Source organism: Anabrus simplex, chromosome 11 (genome assembly GCF_040414725.1).
Source record: "Anabrus simplex isolate iqAnaSimp1 chromosome 11, ASM4041472v1, whole genome shotgun sequence".
Taxonomy (NCBI): domain Eukaryota; kingdom Metazoa; phylum Arthropoda; class Insecta; order Orthoptera; family Tettigoniidae; genus Anabrus; species Anabrus simplex.
Window position 1 is genome coordinate 11,342,397 of NC_090275.1, and position 14,971 is coordinate 11,357,367.

Consider the following 14,971-nt stretch of genomic DNA (forward strand, 5'->3'; position numbering starts at 1 on the left):
GAACACTACCTAAATACTGGAATATCCATCTCCTCATTTCCAATTCTTAGATGAACAGTTGGAGAGTTTCTACTCATCACCAAGCCAACTGACTGTTTTGCTGATTTTGAGACCAAAGGTTGTAAAAGCTTCATGCCAGAGATCTAGTCTAGTTTGTACTTCCGCTTCTGTCTCACCCCACACCGTTACATCATCAGCAAAACCCAGGGCATTAGTTGTTGGATCCTTTCTCTTAACCGCTTTTAAAACTTCATCCATTATGATTACGAAGAGAAGTGGTGAAAGACAACTTCCTTGCTGGACTCCACTCTTCGTTTCAAACCAACTTGACCTTCCATCCTGGACCTGGACACAACACTTTGTTTCATCATATAATCGTTGTACTCGTGCTATGATGTCATCGGGCACTTTCTTATGTCTCAAACATTCCCATATATGCCTGCGTGGTACATGATCATATGCTTTCTCGATGTCCAGAAAAACAGTTATAAGAGTTTTACCTTTCTCCCAATACTTCTCATAGAGCATTCTGGTGGCAAAAATGAGGTCTATAGTTGATCTATGAGGTCTAAATCCATGTTGTTCCTCCTCAAGTGTAGGTTCAACATATTTTCTAATCCTGCTCTCAAGGATGGATTCGTAGATTTTGAGGCCATGTGACAGCAGAGTCATACCTCTGTAGTTGGTACATTTCTTTCTATCACCTTTTTTCAACAATGGGATGATGACTCCTTTCTTCAGTCATTGGGTATTACATTCTCTTTCCAGATTCTATTTAGTACCCTGTACATCCACGTTGCCCTACCTCTCCTAGTGCTTTGATCATCAACACTTAATTCATCTGATCCAGTTGATGTGTTGTTTTTCAGCTTAGATGAATATGAACATGAATATCAATTTGGAAATATGTGCGAGTGTGTGGTTGAAAATCATCTTGAAAAACCTTTCTGAGGTGTAATTTTCCACAAAAAATTCAGCCTTATAAAAGAAGGTAAGTCAACTCCAGGTTTACCAGGCTTAACAAAACAAGTAAAATATGTCACTAGGCACTTCACTCCTTCTTTGTACGAAAAATATGTTTGGTTGACAGGATGCACCAAACTGAATGCTCTGTTCTGCTGGTCTTGCCTTTTTCTTGGCAAAGTCAGAAACACAAGCTGGACTGAAACGGGGTATATCAATCCGGGAAATTTTACAAAAGCAGCTGTTTCTCACAATGAGTCTATAGGACATATCAGAACATTTTATCTCTTAGCATCGTTTGGTAAAGTTAGGGCAGACACACAACTACATGACCAGCTTAAACAGTGAACTCTTGAAGCGTTTCGTTAATGTTTTTATGTCACCTTCAAATGAAGATGGCCAACGTTGTCGACACGATTCAGGACAGACTACTCCATCACTCAGCAGCATGAAATTAATAATCTCATTATTTACTGCTCACTACTTTTCAGAGTGCAAATTTGAAGAGGTAGAACTCACTCTTGACAGTGCTCTGAAGGAATTAGGCACATATTACAAGGCTAACCATTTAAAGCCGAATCCATCAAAATCTCTGCTTTGTGCTTTCCACCTCAAGAACAGAGAGGCATCAAGGAAATTACATGTCTCCTGGAATGGAACCCCTTTGGAACATTCTTTCACCTCAAAGTACCTAGGGGTAACGGTGGACCGCTTCCTCACATTCAGAAAACACTGTTCCAACATCAAACACAAAGTCAGTGCCAGAAACAACATCCTGAGGAAGCTGAGAGGTACAAACTGGGGTGCAAAGCCAGAAGTTCTTAGAACCACTGCATGGGCTCTGTGTTACTCTGCTGGAGAATACGCATCCCCTGTGGGTATAGATCATCCCACGCCAAGACTGTGGACCCTGCCCTAAATGAAGCTTGTAGATTAATCACAGGGTGCCTGAAACCTACCCCTGCTGAGAAGCTATACTGTCTTGCTGGCGTTGCACTTCCAAGTATTCGTCCAGAAGTCGCTGTTGATCAAGAACGACTGAAGGTTGAGAACGTTGAAGCTCACCCGCTGTTTGGTCACCAACAATCTCAATCTAGGGTGAAATCCAGGAAAAGTTTCCTTTAGACATCAAAGCCCTTGAAAGGACCAACAGATAAGGCGGGACTTTCCATGTGGAAATCTAAGCAACAAGAATGGATGGAGCCGCGTGAACGACTTCCAGCTGGCTACAATGAAGACCGGAGTGTTTAGGGGTCTCTTAGCCGATTAAGAACTGATGTTGGCAGGGCTAAGTTATGGAGCTTCACATCAGAGGACAGCTAGTGCGACCAGCTGTATTTCAATACATCACACACACACATTTCATACAATTGGGATATAACATGAAAGATTTTCATGTTTGAATTTTTTTTTTAGTATTGTTGTATTGTCATCTTGTCAGCAATCTGTGGGCACATAGTTCATTTTAAGTAAGGTCTTTGATACATGTGATTTTACCAACAAGCTGAAGAAGTAGGAAAGATCACAATATGAAGATAAAGTTGGAATTAAAGAGGACAAACTGGGGCAAATATTCGTTTATAGGAAGGGGAGTTAGGGATTGGAATAACTTACCAAGGGAGATGTAATACATTTCCAATTTCTTTGCAATCATTTAAGAAAAGGCTAGCAAAACAACAGATAGGGAATCTGCCACCTGGGCGACTGCCCTAAATGCAGATCAGTAGTGATTGATTGACTGAGAAGAGAATTTGCTTTCTTGAAACATGTACTTGTGTGCATATATAAGTAAATGATAGTTTATATAATAACACATACTGGAGTGGGACACTGATAAGTGTATTGACAAGGCAGAACCTGGACACATTTAACTGTTATGATGTTATGTTTGCAAGTGAGTTATCCAAGTGCATTATCCTCCAGGCGCTCGCGCTGTGGCAATTGGATCGCATAAGAAAAGTTGGCATTGTTTCCATGTTAAAATGTTTCATAACGGTGTAAATTGGATAAATGGAAAAAGGCACATATGAGGCAGATATGAAAGTATGTTTAATTAATCACTGAACTAGAAACAGTAAAATAAAAACAAAATAATAGAACCAGAATAGGTAATTCAAAGAAGAAAAATTTAAACCAGACGCAGCTTTACAAGGAACCTGTTGAAATATAAACAATTTGCAACAAAGTAACATGAACACTGCAATGAGACATCTCATTCCTGAATTAAAACAATGGAAAAGTACAATGTCATAGAACAAGAAATACGATTCTTTCCCAGTATTACTGCCGCACTTCTCACAAGTAACTCGATGTTGGCTGCGATTCTTGCACACGTACTTTAGGCATGTACCATGGCCAACTTTACATAAGGCCGCGGCGTTCGACCTTGCAACCCCGCACTTCTCTAGCCTTGGATGGCCACTGCCAGCTCTTGGCACGCGTTTGCTTCGCTACGAAAGGAATTGAAATAAGGAAATAAAGTATTTGTTATTATCAGCATTAAAGTGAAAGGATAGTGAAGAGTGAGTACATGAAGTAACAAAACCAATTTCCTCTAAGTTTTTATTGGACATATTTACAGAAACATAATACCACAGGTAGGCCTACTCTAACAAAGAATAGCGAGTTTTCTGTGATTAGTATGAGAAGTTACCCGTTCAGTCCTCAACTTCCTGTAATTATTTAACAAAATGTTACTCATTGTTAAGACAATACTTGTAACTATTGTCATAACATTACATCCACAGGCACAAGTTTTCTTGGCAATTTCTGACAATTCAATATCTGATAAAATGCCAAGTAGACTAAGATGCTGAATTACTTGGCGTTGATCGTTGCATTTACATTTTAAAAATTGTTCCTCAAACTTATCAGAAATTAGTGCCTGCGTAATTCCAACAACATGTTTACACACTGATATAATAAAATCTGCAGGAACTGAAAGTCCACCCCTATTTATTTGATTGAAGTAGCTGTCATTTATTTGCTCTTTATTTCTTAGCAAAGCCAAACATTCTTCACATTTTATTTTTGAGCATTGCTTGAACGAAATGTAACCACAGGCATAAATAAAACCTGACTCATCAAAATGTATGTTTTCGGTATACTTGTCTTCTAAAATACTGTAAAAGGTGTCGTCAACAGTAATTGACGAAAGGCTGCTTGTACTTTTTCTTGAATTTGTATCGGAAGAGGACATTATCATTTCTTTCGAAAAAGTAACTGCCCCGTACCTAGCTGAATGAATGCCAAGTACGCTTTTTAACCTTATTTTCAATTCGGCCTCCATTACCTGAGTAACTGATATATTATAGTTTCCCCCTGTTAATTGGCGGTATTGACCAAACCTGGATTCTAATTGGTCACTCTGAAATTTGCCAGTTAGCACATAAGAGGGGTTCACAGTATGTAGAGCATAAATAATAATCTCACGTAATACGTAGGTTGTTACATATAATGCATTGTAAGTTTCATTGGTTAAACGATTCTTTTTTGAGGAGTCATTTTCGTCATTCTTTTTCCATGTGGACAACCACTGGAGGAATACCTTTAGAAAAGCCAACCTTTTATCTTCGGAATTTTTGAAAGGCATTTGAAGACTATTACGCTTAACAACATGGGCGAGAGGCCGCTTAATATTAACAATGGACCACCACATTAGGATTATTCTAACAAAAAATGCAGTACCTTTATAATAATACTTGTTTAGGGCAGAAACTGTAGATTCGTGAAACACGTTTGTAACCAAAGAAACCCTTTGACGTTCAAGTGAATTTGGATAAACACTTTTAAATGTTAACTTTGGTGCAGACTTAATCAGTAAATCGGACTCCTTTTTATAGATCTCTCTTATGTCACTGAATGATGCTTGAGTTATCTCTTTAAAATCAGGGTTACAATCAACTGAACTTGAAACATTTGAAAATGAGTCTAAACCTTCCCATACAGGTATAATAAATGACTTGTTAATGCCACTTACATTCAGCCAGTTATTTCGTATATTTTTCAATACATGGACACTGTCATATAAAATAAAGGTTTTTAGGGGGTTTCCGTCAATTTGGAACCAGTAATTACTATCAGAATGTTTAGTTAGTTCTTTGAACATAGCACGATTTACAGCATTATTATCGGCTATGATGGACAAAATATTTAATCCACAATCCTGTATTTCCCTGATAACACGTTTTGCAATATCAGCTAGTTGGAAACCTGTTAACTGTTTCACTGGAACTAATTTAACAACCTCTTTCAAATTTCCAAAAGCAGAACTAACGAGAAAGGCCAGAACTGTCTTAGCTAAATCGACAGATCTATTTGCAGCAACACCAAATAAATGCCCATTTTTGAAATCTAAAACTTGTTTAACATATATTTCATCAATCTGTAAATTCACAACCCTTTCTAAACTTGATAAATCTTTGACAATGTAACTTAAAAAGTTACTGTTTTCTTCATCAGCTTTCGGAGATATGGCGAAGGAAGTAGACAATTTTTGTAAAACTCTGGGATGAGGTAGGGATAAAATATGGTTAAACCTAATTGCGTTATAACACTTTGTAGACTGCATATAAATGAGGAATGCATTTAGAGTTGTAGTGACGTTGTATCTAGGTTTCTTTAAAAATACAAGTGTAAACTGATCTTGCAGAAACGTCAATTTTTTTAGCAGAATCTCTGAAGTTTCATCTTCCTGGTTTTCAAGTTCAGATTTTAGGTTGTCTATTAAACTATTAATCTGCACAACTAGTGAATTGACAGAACTTTCAGGTAAGAAAAAGTCGTGGCAAAATTCTATTGCTTGGAACAACTGGCTCCACTTACTTAATAATGAATTTCGAAATATTACAGAGCCAGAATGAAGAACATTTGTGTTAGGAATTACGCCACCATTGATGTGAATTCCGACCGTAAAATCCTTGTTTACCCTAATACTTGACCTTATTTTAGGTATGTTTGACACATCTAATTTATACAAAATACAGTAGTTTCCACCAGTACTTACAGACCACTCAATTTTATGCTCCGCCAATTTCTTTTGTATATTAGAAACAAAGGACTCAAAAGTCTTTATTTTGTTCGCTTCCTCAGCTAGGGTCTTCTTACATTCCTCTGCAGATTTTGTCCGTTTTTCTTCTTCTTCCCTTCTTTCACCTGGGGATTTCCTTATCTTGGAGGAGCACTTACTGAAGTACGATGGTAAGTTTGGAAATACCTTTGGAACCGCACGAGATAACAATACAGGCTTCTTCCGTGTGAATTCCCGATTGTTCCCATCACCATCCTTGTATTTTTCAACATAGCTTACGTCTTCAGGAAGAAAGTGTTTAATACACACGAAGGAATATTTGGTAGGTACCCAATCGGCTCGAGGAATGGCACGTTCCCACACGGCTTTCAATTGTGGATTTTTAGGAAACCCAAACACTGTCACAAATCCTTCAGTTTTTATCGATGAACGATAATTAGACTTACAATTCGGCACAACACAAGTCTTTGGCATTGTAACCAACCACTATACACAGATAAGCAACGGTATCATTTAATTTAGTTACTGTATTTTGAAGAGAACACGAGCGCGTGACACATCTCCCATGTAACTCAGTGGGCTACACAGAGCAGACTAGCCATTCACTGCGGGGTTGCCAATTTTCGCTCGCCGCGGCCTTCTGTAAAGTCGGCCATGCATGTACTCCACGTGACAGCAGTCTTATTGTTCCTTTGGCTTCCACATAGGTAACAAAAGGTTTGGTATTCGAAGCTGGCATTTGAGGATTCGACTCTTCCTTGTATTTTGATATAGAAGGGAAAATTTCCATAGTAAGACTATATATCTTTGCCCTATTCTTCAAGTTTTCCTCCATCAGGTTCATAGCTAATTTGTAGAGGTACAGTATAGGATCATCCAATATTTCCGCATCCCTCTCTTCATCTGACAACTCTAGGAGAGTCCGAACAATTGCATCACGACTTGATAATAGTTCCATGTAAAGATGCTATTTTAAAACTCTTCCCCCTCTATTACGTACTGCAAATATACTTTTCATCCAAACAGCAAAGTGATAAGAACAAAAAACACAGAGGTAAAATAATTAGAAAGTAAAATATATATAATTACATTGTCAATCGCACTGGAGTTTGTACAACAATTGCTCTCGCGCAGCGGCTTCCAGTCCGCACTTAGCCTCCACCCATGAGATCACTCATTTTCACACTGAACGCTGAAGACAGATTTGCCAATTGAGCGATCAGATGGCGCAAATCATAGTTGAGGTTTGGCAGTAGCTCTCATTGGTCTGCTTACTGCCATGAAGCAGCAGTATATTGTTCTCAAATGCGATTTTATTTGACGGAAATAAATATCACACGAGAACACATTCACTTCCTTGTGTAAATTACTTTATTGTCGCTGTAAGTCACAACACACAATTATGCACTCTAGCAAGTGACACTACAGCACTTAATAGCGGAGTACCCTGAAGTCGATTCTGACAAGTACAGATATCAACAACACTGACTCGTGCACTGTAACATACGCTCTCTTGACTCACCGCCTCCACCTCGGAGCCCGACAGTCACTCCGAGTCCAACGTGACTAACATCTCGATGTATATACTGTTCGATCAACCGTCTAGAATTATTGATTTCTGGAAGGGTTCTTACAACATTCTACTGAAACACACTTGAAACATCGATCGACCAGCTAGTCGAATGAAGTACTCGAGCTTTCGTTACTGTTTACCAATACACATGGAAATCTCTTCAACATTCCGAATGTCTCTACATGTATCTGGATAATAAACCTTACAGTAAGGTTCCAGAACCCTTCATATATATCAAATTATAGTAGAATAAATCTAATATACGAACATCATAGAGTTTTCTACCACTTTGACTACAAAGCGTGTTTTTAAGTAAGGTCCGTTTTGTTGTAGACACTAGCAGTTCGCGCGCATATGGCAACGAGCGCATGCGTTGTGTACCGGCATGTCTCGGGAACAACTGTGCTCAGTTTCAGCTCTGTAGCTAACCTGTATGGTTCTGTTCTGTGCTTTCAAAATGTTTAAGACTATCAACTTGCCCGCCGCGTGTGAGGTTCGGTCAGTGATACGTTTTTTTGTCAGCAAGGAACCTGTCTGCTGCAGAAATTCATCGACAGATTTGCGAAGTGTACGGTGATACTGTTATGAGTGAAAGCAAAGTGTGTAAGTGGGTACGACAATTCAAAGATGGCCGTGACAACGTCCATGATGAGGACCACTCCGGTCGCCCTTCCTTGATAACAGATGATTTGGTGGCTTCAGTTGAAGTGAAGATTCGTGAGAACAGGCGCTTCACAATAACAGGTCTCTCAAACGAATTTCCTGACGTGTCGAGATCAGTGCTTTACAACACTGTTTCATAACACTTAAAAAAGTTTAGGAAACTGTGCTCCCGCTGGGTCCCGAAACTCCTAACAGAGGACCACAAAAACCAAAGGTTTGAGTGTGCGATGAAGTTCTTGACTCATTATGATGAAGAAGGTGACGGCTTCTTGAGTCACATGGTAACTGGAGACGAAACATGGGTTTCGCATATCACACCCGAATCGAAACAACAGAGCATGGAATGGAGACACACACACTCTCTCTCTCGCCTGTAAAGGTGCAACGAGGAACCACTATCGATGCAGAAGCATACTGCCAAAACCTGAACAAGCTACGCAGAGCAATTCAAAACAAAAGACGCGGCATGCTGACAAAGGGAATTGTCCTTCTCCATGACAATGCAAGATCTCACACTGCAGGTCAGACCCGCGATTTATTGAACAGTTTTGGCTGGGAAGTTTTAGACCACCCACCCTACAGTCCTGATCTTGCACCGAGCGATTACCATCTGTTCCTCCACCTCAAACATCACCTCAGTGGCAACCATTACAATGACGACGACGTGAAAATGGCAGTGAACTCTTGCTTATCTAAACAGGCGGCAAGTTTCTATGAAGAGGGTATTTTAAAATTGGTTACGAGGTATGATAAGTGTTTGAACATACTTGGCAACTATGTCAAAAAATAGAGTGAAGTATGTACTTTCTGAAAATAAATTTACTTTTTTGAAATAACCTCTCGTTGTGTACTTATTTTCAAACGAAACTTACTTAAAAAACATGCCTCGTATATAGATTTTGACGTTAAACTTATACACAATACATATTTGAGGTAATACAAATTTTACAATAAATATTTACAGGGAAACCATGATTTTAGTCCTATTTTACATTTAATAAAAGATGGATTTAGCATTTAATAAAATATAACCAACATACCAAACACAATAATTGAAGGTTTTACACCAGTTACGATGTACCCACGACAACTACCCCCTTAAAACCTTCAATATCGATCCTGTACATTCCGTACTCTAGGTGTTCTTATATCTATGTCTTCGTCTCTCTTAGTCCTCACTATTTAATTACACTTAGACTGCCTTAACGACACTGTCCTCTCGTTGCCGTACACATTTCACAGCCAGATAGTTCAATCGGCGGCCATCACCTTTCCATGAGGGATCCGCTGGGTCTGGTCGACTGTGTCCTTGTTCCAGGTGGCAATGATCCGCAGGTCCTCACGTGGCAGTCCAAGCTCCACTGACTTTCCCCTCATTCGCACCTTTGTGTTCTGTCAAGGCCCACGCGTGGCAGACTTTGCCCTGTTGAGTCTCCTCTTTCTCCGGGGTGCAGAATTCAATGTTCCTACTGGCATATGGTTTTGTGCCGGGACTAGTATCCTGGTCAGGTGGCACCCTCGTTTGTTGGTTGTTGGTTCGGACCCCATATGTTCTCTATCTCCTTGAGGGGGTCCCCCTAGCTGTGTTGTTGGCATCACTACAATGATCCTTCATGGCGCCGGAGTCGCCATCACTACTTGCAGGCTTCACCCGTCTCTCCACAGCTGTCATACTTTCACATAAGGCACTCGCTTTTTCCGCTGGGCCTTGAATTACGGACTCCACAACCACAAGCACCACTTCGGACCGCTTCCCGTCCGGTTCGTTGTTCTGCACAACGTCAGTGATCACCTCGGTTCTGAGGGAGCGCACTTTGTTGCCCAAAGAATTGATTTGGTCCTTTATTTCTTGAGACTGGGCCTGGATTTTCCACTCAAGTTTTTCGGATTGGGCCTCGATGTTTTTTAGACTGGGCCCGAATCAAAGCAGTTAGTTGTGTGAACATAATGATTACCCGGTCGTTGGTTTCTTCCTCCGATGCGACTTTGAAGTCTAAACTGCCTGGGTCCAATTCGTTGTCTATCAAATCCTCTTGTAAGTCCGCTTTGCTTCCAGCTGCCGGTAAACCTCAGGATGCCAGCGCTTTCCTTAAAATCGCCACAGTTATTGGGTCGATCTTCACTGCATAGTCTTGAAGTGTCCTGTGCTGTCCTGTCACCAATTATCGTTCTCAAATGCGATTTTATTTGACGAAAATATATATCACACGAGAACACATTCACTTCCTTGTGTAAATTACTTTATTGTCGCTGTAAGTCACAACACAAAATAATGCACACTAGCAAGTGACACTACAACACTTAATAGCAGAGTACCCTGAAGTCGATTCTGACAAGTACAGATATCAACAACACTGACTCGCGCACTGTAACATACGTTCTCTTGACTCACCGCCTCCACCTCGGAGCCCAACAGTCACTCAGAGTCCAACACTTGCCTTTGAGTCCAACGTGACTAACTCACTGACTGACAGTTTCCATATATATATATATACTGTTTGATCAACCGTCTAGAATTATCGATTTCTGGAAGGGTTCTTACAACACTCTAATAGAACACACTTGAATCATCGATCGACCAGCTAGTCGAATGAAGTACTCGAACTTTCGTTACTGTTTACCAATACACATGGAACGCTCTCCAACATTCTGAATGTCCCTACAAGTATCTGGATAATAAACCTTTCAGTAAGTTTCCAGAACCCTTCATATATATCAAATTATAGTAGAATAAATCTAATATACGAACATCATAGAGTTTTCTAACACTTTCGACTATACAGATTTTGAGGTTAAACTTACACACAATGCGTATTTGAGGTTATACAAATTTTATAATACTTACCGTATTTACCCGAATAATCCCCGCCGTTGAATAATGCCCGCACCCTCATTTTAGGAAGGTTCATTTTGAAAGGAAAAAAAAAACCTAAAATTCCTTCCATCGAAAGAGTAACGCAGGCATAAACAAACATTTCGTATCACTCCGCGAGGTGCACATGGTCTTTACGCAAATATGAACATGTAAATTTATGGATATAGCTGCTGTGCCTGAGATGATAAAAATACATTATCACTGCTATGAAATATATTTCCCATGAAAATGAGCAAGTAGGCCTATGTCTTTTTCATTGAGTTATATCTTTAATTCCAAACCGATGACCTATATTTTTCATAGCTTAAAAGTTTCCTGAAGGTCTAAATTAATTTTTAACATCAAACCCCGAGAAAGTGTTAAGGGAAATTTTCGAAAGTTGAGAGAAATGAAAGGCGAAGCGCAGAGAGCATAACAGCCCAAAGTGTAAACATTTTTTCCTCCAGTTATATCTTGAATTCCAAAGCGATGACCTATATTTTTTGTGGGCTTAAATGTTTCCTAAAAGTCTAAATTAATTTTTAACACCAAACCCCGAGAAAGTGTCGAGGGAAATTTTTGAGATATTAAGGAAGGTAAATGGACGGGCCAGTTCTGTTCGCAGACCGATACCACACGCGAGTGCTATCTTCTTTTGAGGCGTGAATGCCTCTGAACGCCTGCTGCTGCATGCTTACAAACTACACTCTAAATATTATTTCACCGGGCGAGTTGGCCGTGCGCGTAGAGGCGCGCGGCTGTGAGCTTGCATCCGGGAGATAGTAGGTTCGTATCCCACTATCGGCAGCCCTGAAGATGGTTTTCCGTGGTTTCCCATTTTCACACCAGGCAAATGCTGGGGCTGTACCTTAATTAAAGCCACAGCCGCTTCCTTCCAACTCCTAAGCCTTTCCTATCCCATAGTCGCCATAAGACCTATCTGCGTCGGTGCGACGTAAAGCCCCTAGCAAAAAAAAAAACTATTTCCCTCGCCTGTCGATACAACCCTTGTCTTTTTGCTCTTCCTGGATTCATCGTACACACGCAAATCATTCCCTAAATTCGTTGATTATGATATTTACAAATAAAACTCTAAACATTCACTCGTGACCCGCACAAACAGGCACTTCTTACTGAAACGATTCTAATGGCTCTGTGGAAAACACGTCGTACTACAAAGCGCGCGAATGTTACTGCACAACCCTCTTCACACCGCCTTTCCGGCTGCGTTCTACTCTAGAATCCTCTTCTAAAATACTTACAAGTTCGCCACACTCCACCTCTAAAACACTTCTCACACGTGGTCTCTGTGTACTGGACAGTAACACGACCGGTGGTGGACAATTCTTTTTGTGCAATGTAAACACTTATAGACACACCGGCGAAATCTGATGTTAGGTTTGCGATACAGTAAAATCTCGTTAATTCGAAGTCTTTGTAATACAGAAATCAGACTTCCAATTACATGATTTCGAATTAACAACCATCTTGTAATTCAGAAATGCCAACCCTCGCCAATTATCGCGGATTCTGCTTTTCCGCGTATTGCCTGCTACGTGATATTGTGGCATTCCTTAAAACTCTGAATACAAAAGAATTACGATTTCACTCTATTTTCAAGTATGAAATACACTATAGACACACCGAAATGAGTGAAAGTGCGGAAAGCAACCCCTGCACGTTCCGGAAGATGCGTTCTATCGTGACGCGGAGAAATTTTAGAATTAAAAGTCTGAATTGCTTCCGTTTAAATATGACATGGGGACAGTTATCTTCCATGTACTGTTGCACAAAGCATAACTGTACACTCGCCATCGAAAACTAGGTGAGCCAGGAGCGTGTTGGCAACCTTGACGCAAATAAAACCCGCACCCCAATTTCGTGCATCAATTTTAAAAAAAAATATGCAGGGATTATTCGCGTAAATACGGTATTTACAGGGAAACCATGATTTTAGTCATATTTAAGATTTAATAAAACATAACCAAAATACCAAGCACAATAATTGAAGGTTTTACACCAGTTACGATGTCGTACCTACCACAACTATAAAAAAAATTTAAAATGTGCGGTCCAAATGCCGCATGCGCAAGCGCCTGGAGGTTATTTGAATACTGTAAATGCATCTTGTTGTATACATTTCGGAAATAGTTCTCTCCATGGTATTAAATTAAAGTTTTAAACTGAGAATCAGGGCGACTGCATGCATGAATGGGTCTCAGAATACTCTAACGCCGCAAGGGTTGGCATGTCTGAATTACGAGTTGGCGGTTAATTTAAAATCACGTAATTTGAAATCAGATTTTTGCGTCCCAACGACTTCGAAATAAAAAGGTTCTACTGTATTTGAAAGGGCCCTTAAGTTACCATATTTTTATTTATTGACTGAACCATGCACGCCTTATTGTTCATGGCGGGGTTACAGAGTTCCAAGTACCGATTAAAACAACAAATCAACAGCAGATAACAATCAATTCCTTCATATCCTAGACCTAAAGCAAAAACTTTTCTGCAATGTGTTCTCCGATTCCCTGCAGTTTCACTCGTCTGTGTATTCGATGTGTCAAGTTGTTCGAGAGTTTGTTCAGTTTTCACTTTTTTGTTTCCGTTTTAATTTTTAAAATTTCATTTTATTTCACACATTTAACATTTTTTGCCATTATGTATGCCTGACACCAATACAAGTAAAAAGAGACATAGGTTTTGAACACCAAAAAGAGAGAAAAAAGGCAATGATTCTAATTTATTTAAAAGCAGGCAAATACATACGGAAGTTAACTGAATTCATTATATTTCATCATCATTTTCATTTCCCCTTGTCAGCTCCTGCCTCTCCTTTCACCACTCTTCTTCAGTCTTTGACAGTCCGTCCATCTTGCTCTTGAACTTCCTTTTGCCCTTTACCCCTCTACTTTAGCCTCCAGCAGTAGTTTTGGTATTTTTCTCTCCTCATAATATGTCCTAACCATCTCAATTTATTCTTCTCCATCCTATCACTCAGTTTCTCTACCCCTATATTTTATATAAATTGTTATTTACCAAATTTTCAATTAACTATAGGATGATTTGGTGGCTTGGAGGAGAACGACCCACCTGAGGATTACACAGCTTGAGCAGGTTCATACTCTTCCCACACTGCAGAATGTCGTTCTCAATGCCACGCAGGAAGCCAGGAACTGCACCGTTCACTAGGGTGAAGCTACTTGTCCAGTACGCACGGCTGCGACTCAAACACATCCGCGGGTTCACTTGGATGAAGAATTCCCCATAAGAATCCTGGCTCGAGCCCTCGAAAATCCACCGTTGAAGAAACCTACACAAAAATAGGTGACACACATGAGGATCATCTTCCCAAAATATGCAGCTACACTTATAAATGAAGAAATATTTCTTACAGTAATAATAATAATAATAATAATAATAATAATAAGAGGAGGAAGAAGAAGAAGAAGAAGAAGAAGAAGAAGAAGAAAATGTGTGTCCTTATCCCAAGGTCGTGCAGCTCTGTTAATGTATTACCTTAATCACAGCACTCCTGCCTTTCTTAAAATTCTGGCATACCACAGATTTGAACCTGGGCCTCCAAGGACGGCAGCTAATAACACTACGGAAGAGAACATTATGGTAATAACAATGACAACAAATACATGCGTTATATCTTTCAGAGTTCAATCTGCAACATTGCGAATCAACTAACCACTGCCACTAGCTATAATTCCACAAAATTTTTAAATCATTGAAGACCAAGACAATTCCTATAGGTAACCTATCCTTCCCCATTTGCCTCACATGACTGCACTGCCAAGCTTCATTTCCAACTGAGCCCTTATCTTCTTTTTACTAGCAATCTCACTACCTCGATGACACTCGGCTCCATACAGAGAAAGCT

General features: G+C 39.8%; 1 protein-coding gene across 1 annotated transcript in view; it reads right to left on the reverse strand.

The window, feature by feature from the left end:
• Grip163 (gamma-tubulin complex component 6) overlaps positions 1-14,971 on the reverse strand; it is a 249,957-nt gene that overhangs the window by 136,268 nt on the left and 98,718 nt on the right. Inside the window, exon 9 of the mRNA XM_067155466.2 lies at positions 14,176-14,395. Within this exon, the coding sequence (XP_067011567.2) occupies positions 14,176-14,395 (220 nt within the window). The remainder of the gene's footprint in view (positions 1-14,175; positions 14,396-14,971) is intronic.